Below are 6,355 nucleotides of genomic sequence, written 5' to 3'. Positions count from 1 at the left end.
GTATACACTCTGCTCAGAATGAGCGGAGCGTATACTCATTGTGAAGGCTAAGCAAAGCATTGTGGGAAATAGTACCGATATCGATCCCACCTAAAAAGATCGTGTTCGTAATTCCGATCGCGATCGTGAAATTTTCTCGATCGCCAATCGGGATCCGATCTTTTCCGAACACGATTGCTCAACCCTATTGGCAACCCTATCCCCACTTATACTGCCAGGAAAGACATAGAAAGTATTGTAAACCAATGGCTGGTCAGGTAATGGAGGGGGTGTACATCTCACCCAGACTACTCAGGTGGGTTAGATGAGAAAACTCCAGGAATGTTTGTTCTCAGCAGACAACTTTGGCCTACTGAGCATTTTGGTAAATGCTCAGTACTGGGCTGGATTTTTAGGAAGGATAGGTAGGTTTGGTAGTGGGGATGATCCGGCATCAACTCAGCTGTTGAGAGTCTCCTCATCTAGGAGGCTTAAGAAGGCAACTCCAGCAGCAGACCTTGGGCAGAGTTTGCCTGGAGAGCTGACATAGAGGTCATATTTTTGGAGCTGTGTCCTGAGTGAGTCAACTGGCTTTTGGATTTCTGTTATTCTAGGTGAGGTAACCTATTCTATGTTTAGTTAGAGCCTAGCCGGGCAGGGATTTATTTTTGTATTGTTTCCTTTTGTTGCTGCACTACCTTTTTGAGTGACAAACTTTTCCTTTGTTTTGGACTAAAAGAAACTGGGCTTGTGTGTCTATGCAACCCCAGACCCTGATAGTATAAAGAAGGGTAAAGAAAAGTACTTTATGTGCGTCAGCTTCTCCAGGTACTACAGCAATCAAAGAGCACTTACTGTAGAGAAATAACTCGCCATTGTTGTTCGATGGGTCCCCACCACATGAACAGGAAAACAAGCCATTAAATGATGAGAATAAGCCAGTGATCTGCTTGATTCACAGCAGTCTCTGAAGACAGTGAGAGATCCTCTCCTGTCACTTCTCAATAAATTCAGAGCGCTTGATGACCTTTACCCTTAGCCATGCGCACCGACCCAAGGACACCCAGATTGAAATTTGAGGCTGAAAATTCCCTCTTTTGCTGGACATGGGCAAACACCATTCTGATGCTGTTCGTTCCTCTAGGGAGTTACAGGACTATATAGCTCCTGCACTCAGAGCATGGGGCTATGACATTAAGCAGTGCTGGGCTCCATTCGCTAGCTGGCTGCGACAGACACTATACTGTAGCTATGGCGGTATCACACTATTGACAACCTTAAGAAAAATATGAGTTGGTCAATATAAAGTGGTCATATATCTTCACTAAGAAAAATTACAAGTCAACAGAAATGGTCCTTGAAGCTATAGATTTTTTTTATCAAAAACATGCCCTTTTTTAAAAAAAAAATAATTTTTCTCTCTCTCCAGCCACTGCCAGCTTGGCAGGCTCAATTTATAGTACAGGCATGTGAAAACTGATAGCCAGAAACAGGTGGTCCATACCTCTGAAGATTACCCCTCCACGCCAGGGGGCTATACCTCCAATGGTTACCCCTCCACACCAGGGAGCCAAACCTCCAAGGGTTATCCCTACACACCAGGGGGGGACAAACCTCTGATGGTTACCCCTCCACACCAGAGGGCCATAACTTTGATCGGTACCCTTCCAAACCAGGAGTCCATATCTCCGATGGTCATCCCTCCATACCAGGGGGCCATACCTCCGATGGTCACCCCTCCACACCACAGATACGTCCTCGGCTACAAAAGTACCACCCTTTGAGGATGTAGAGCTACGTCCTTGACAGGGAAAAGGTTAAAGCTGAACCAGCCTATATATATCCACACTACTACTGCACAAAAAAGAAACTAAGAGTTATTGGTTCCCCCTCCCAAAGTCATGTCCCCCTTTGCTGATGGCTTCTGGGGTGTCTTTCAGAAATTCTCTATGTTATGCTATCACATAAATCTTCATTGATTATTACTCTGAACTTTTTTATAGAACAGTCTCACTGCTATACTGATAAATTCTTGGCACATGTTTCTTAGAATAACCCTGAGCAGCACATTGCAGAATTGTAATAACAGATCCAATTCCCATAATAATGATTACGCTCTCATGATTTACATGTCAACATCATTTCTGCAAAAGGGTGGAGTAAAGTTTCCAAAGCAGTTCTTTCATATGGAGCAGTGAGCGTTGCGACTTTGTAGCACATACATTACTTCTATTCTGTGTGATTATTTGCTTTATTACAGTGAAATGACCACCAAGACTTTTCTACTGGATAAATAGCCCTAATGTGCGGGTGAGAATAACCATCAGGACATCACTTCCAGACAGGTATTGTACTCATTTATAGTAATCTTTCATATAAGGGGAAATATCTTTATACAGTTATATTCAGTTATATTCAGTTATATTGTATGTATAGCAGACATCCACACATTGCAGATCATTGTCACTCTTAGAAAACTTTGCATATTTGTCTGGTTGAAAAAAAAAATATGTACATGGGGTTAAACTATTCCTCAAAACACAGGTGATGAATAAAAAATTGTCTAATACATTATAATAGTAAATAAAAAGGGAAGATCTGGGTAAACCTGAAGCACTGATATATTCAATATTAACATTCTGTCCATTATGACGAAAATAACTTTTTTCTACCCACTATGAACCATAAAAGCGATTGTTAGACTAGATTCACTCATCACAATTGATATTTATATTTGGCAGGACCATGTGAAACAGTCCTGCTGGACGCAGAGTATACATCAATATATATACAGCTGCATATCAAAATGCCTACTTTTGACTGCAATTTTAAAAAATAGACTACGGAAAAAAATACAAATGGAAAAGCCAAATGTAATAAACTAAATACATCCTAAGAATTTATTTGTAGAGCTGCCTTTGACAGTGATAAATTGAAGAAATAGTTTTCTGTTTGACTTCATCGATCTCTCACATCAATCTGGATGAATTTTGGCCCCCTCTTCTCTGCTACATTGCTTCAGCCCATTTGAGGGCATTCGTTTATACATAGTTCTCTTAACCCCTTCCCACTGCGGACATTTTTCGATTTTCGTTTTTCATTTTTGACTCCCCTCCTTCCAAACCTCATAACTTTTTTTTTCTTCCATTCTCAGAGCCATATGATGTCTTATTGTTTTCAGGACAAATTTTTCTTCATGATGCTACCATTAATTATTCTGTATAATGTACTGGGAAGCTAGAAAAAAAAAATCAGAATGGGGTGGGTTTGAAGAAAAAGTGCATTTGTGAAACTTTTTTATGGGCTTTGTTTTCACGGCATTCACTGTACAGCCAAAATGAAATGTCACCTACATTCTATGTTTCGGTACAATTCTGAGGATACCAAATTTATATGGTTTTATTTACACTATAACCCCTCAACAATAATCCAAAACTGTGTCATAAATTTTGCCATATTCTGACACCCATAACTTTTTTTTATAGTTCTGTGTATGGGGATTTATAGGGTGTATTTTTTGTGGGGCCGGGTGTACTTTTTAGTTATAACATTTTCGGGAAATGCTATTCTTTGATCACTTTTTATTCCAATTTTTATCAGAGGCAAAACAGTGAAAAAAACAGCGATTTGGCACTTTTGACTTTTTTTCCTGCTATGGCGTTTACTGTACGGGAAAAATATTTTTATAGATTTGTAGAGCGGGCGTTTTCGGACACAGGGATACCTAATGTGTATGTATTTCACAGTATTTAAGTACTTTTATATGTGTTTTAGGGAAAGGGGGATGATTTGCATTTTTAATACTTTTTTATTTTTATATATTTTTTTACTTTTTTTTTGCATTTATTAAACCCCCTAGGGGTATTTCAATTGGATTGAGGTCTGGACTTTGACTAGGTCATTGCAGTTCCTTGTTGTAGATTGTTCTGGTTGTACTTGGGTCATTGTCCTGTTGCATGACTCAGTTTCAGTAAAGCTTAAACTGTTAGATGAATGGTCTCACATTTGACTCTAGAATACTTTGGAATACGCTCAGTAATGCCCAATGGTTCCCCAGCCTTGTGGCTGCAAAACAAGTCCAAATCATTCCCCCTCCACCACTGTGCTTGACAGTCAGTATCATGGGTTTGTTTTAACATGCTATGTTTGGTTTTCACATATGTGGTTCTGTGCATTATGGCCAAACATTTCCACTTTGAAAACTTAAGCCTTGCAGCCTTGTAATTTTTATTATTATTATTATTATTATTATTATTATTATTATTATTATTATTATTATTATTACTAATTCCATGGTGCTTTACATTTGACAGTTTTATATAAAATACACATCACATGTACAATACTACAGTAACTAACTGATCAACTGGAACAGTGGGATAGAGGACCCTGCCCGAAATGTCTTACAATCTATCAAGGAAGAGGGATAGAGACAGTAGGTGAGGGTAGAAGCTGTTCAGATGGTGATGTGGTAGCGGCAGTGCTATTAGAGGTTGTAGGCTGTTCCTTGAAGGGGCGAGTCTTCAATGAGTTTTTTGTGCTGAAGCATTTGAATAAAAGTACCCTTGGAGTTTGAAGCCCTCTATGTGAACTCTGTCATTGCCGACCCACACCCTATCATGTGAAAAAGTTTCTGATAAGAACCAAAACGTCGCTCTGCTTGGAATTAACCCACACTTTTTCTAATTGTTGGAGTGCTGCCATTTTTTTCCATTTCATAGATAGATAGAAAGGTGAACATACAAAAATGTATATAATTATATATATCATACATACTCTGCTCATTATACTTGTTTTTCACAACAGAATGGCATTGAACGACATTAACGAGACTGAATACCTGAGAATGCTAATGACTAATGAATCGGAATACACTGAGATGGCAATGAACAATGAATCTGACTATATCTTCAATACAACCTTAATGCCCTTCACTACACAAGCATCAACAAATTGTACAAACCCATCAGTAGACAAACTGATAAAAATATACTTTCTTCCTACAATGTACAGCATTATCTTTATAGTTGGATTTCCAGGAAACATTATCGCAATTTCTGTGTATGTTATGAAGATGAGACCATGGAGAACCAGTATCATTATCTTGCTAAACTTGGCCATCACAGATCTCCTGCACCTCAGCAGTCTTCCATTCTTGGTTTACAATTATGCTAATCAGGAGAAGTGGACTCTTGGAGACTTTATGTGCAAGCTCATCCGAGTTGCTTTTCATTTCAACCTTTATGGCAGCATTCTCTTCCTCACCTGCTTCAGTATCTTCCGCTACTTTGTCATTGTTCACCCCATGAAATTTCACTCCATCCACAAAAGAAGATGGGCAGTTATAGCTTGTGCTGCTGTATGGATAATTGCCTTAATTGAGGTCCTTCCAATGGTAGTCTTCATGAGAGACATTCAAGATACTGTAGCTTGCATGGACTTTGCAGTATCTTTAGATATATATAATGTACGTTGGTATAATGCAGTCCTCACTTCCTTTGGATTTGCAATACCTTTATTAGTAGTGACTCTTTCCTATACCTGCATCAACTGCAGCCTGGCAAATGGACCATATACCAATGATGTTCAAAAGAAAAAGGCTCGCCGCCTTGTTGTCATTCTGTTAGTAGTATTTTATGCTTGTTTTTTACCCTTACACATTTTTAGAGCTATTCGTATTGAAACTCGGCTGTATCAAGTAGGTTGTTTATATGAAAAACATATCCATGCCACATACATAGCTTCTAGACCCATTGCTTCGCTCAACACATTTGGCAATTTGTTACTTTACGTTGCTGTGGGGGGAAACTTCCAGCAGGCCATTCAGTCAGTTTATAGATCTAATCCTTATAAACAACAACCATAAATAAAAAACAATAGATATTATATGCCATGATTTTCTGCATCACATTACATTTCAATTGTCCAATTTGCTTTACATAGAAATTCAATGAGTACAGTATAGTTCCATGTACTGTTGTGATGGGCCTCGTTCACACGGGGCACGGGACAGCATATTTTTGTCCTGATTCTGATGCGGGAAGCAAAATTTTTGCCTGGACAACCTCGTTAAGGTGAAATATGACTCACCATCTGTACACTTCTAATTACGTTAAGCATTCTATAAAATTAGGGTCAAACTTTTGAATTTAATTATTAACTATATATATATATATATATATATATACATATATATATATATATATATATATATATATATATATATATATATATATATTACACCATTAGACCTGGTATAAATGTAAACTTTAAAGGGGTTCTATCAGCAATATTATGCTGTATGAGCCCCACATAGGCGTGAATAGCCTTTACAAAGGCTATTCAGGCACCGCTAATGTTATTTCAAACCCCCCCC

At 38.3% G+C, this 6,355-nt stretch overlaps 1 protein-coding gene across 1 annotated transcript; it reads left to right on the top strand.

The window, feature by feature from the left end:
* The first annotated feature begins 2,276 nt into the window (after positions 1–2,276).
* OXGR1 (oxoglutarate receptor 1) lies at positions 2,277–5,845 on the top strand. The gene is made up of 2 exons (XM_075265363.1): positions 2,277–2,324; positions 4,786–5,845. The coding sequence occupies exon 2, from the start codon at positions 4,787–4,789 to the stop codon at positions 5,843–5,845; it is 1,059 nt and encodes a 352-aa protein (XP_075121464.1). The 5' UTR covers positions 2,277–2,324; position 4,786.
* Positions 5,846–6,355: the final 510 nt, after the last annotated feature.

The sequence above is a fragment of the Leptodactylus fuscus genome, chromosome 2, assembly GCF_031893055.1.
Source record: "Leptodactylus fuscus isolate aLepFus1 chromosome 2, aLepFus1.hap2, whole genome shotgun sequence".
NCBI lineage: Eukaryota > Metazoa > Chordata > Amphibia > Anura > Leptodactylidae > Leptodactylus > Leptodactylus fuscus.
Note: the sequence above shows the minus strand (reverse complement) of the source record. Positions and strands in the feature narration are given on the sequence as shown.

Coding starts and splice junctions, on each gene's coding strand:
- OXGR1 (XM_075265363.1), top strand. CDS start 4,787: ATGGCATTGAACGACATTAACGAGACTGAATACCTGAGAATGCTAATG.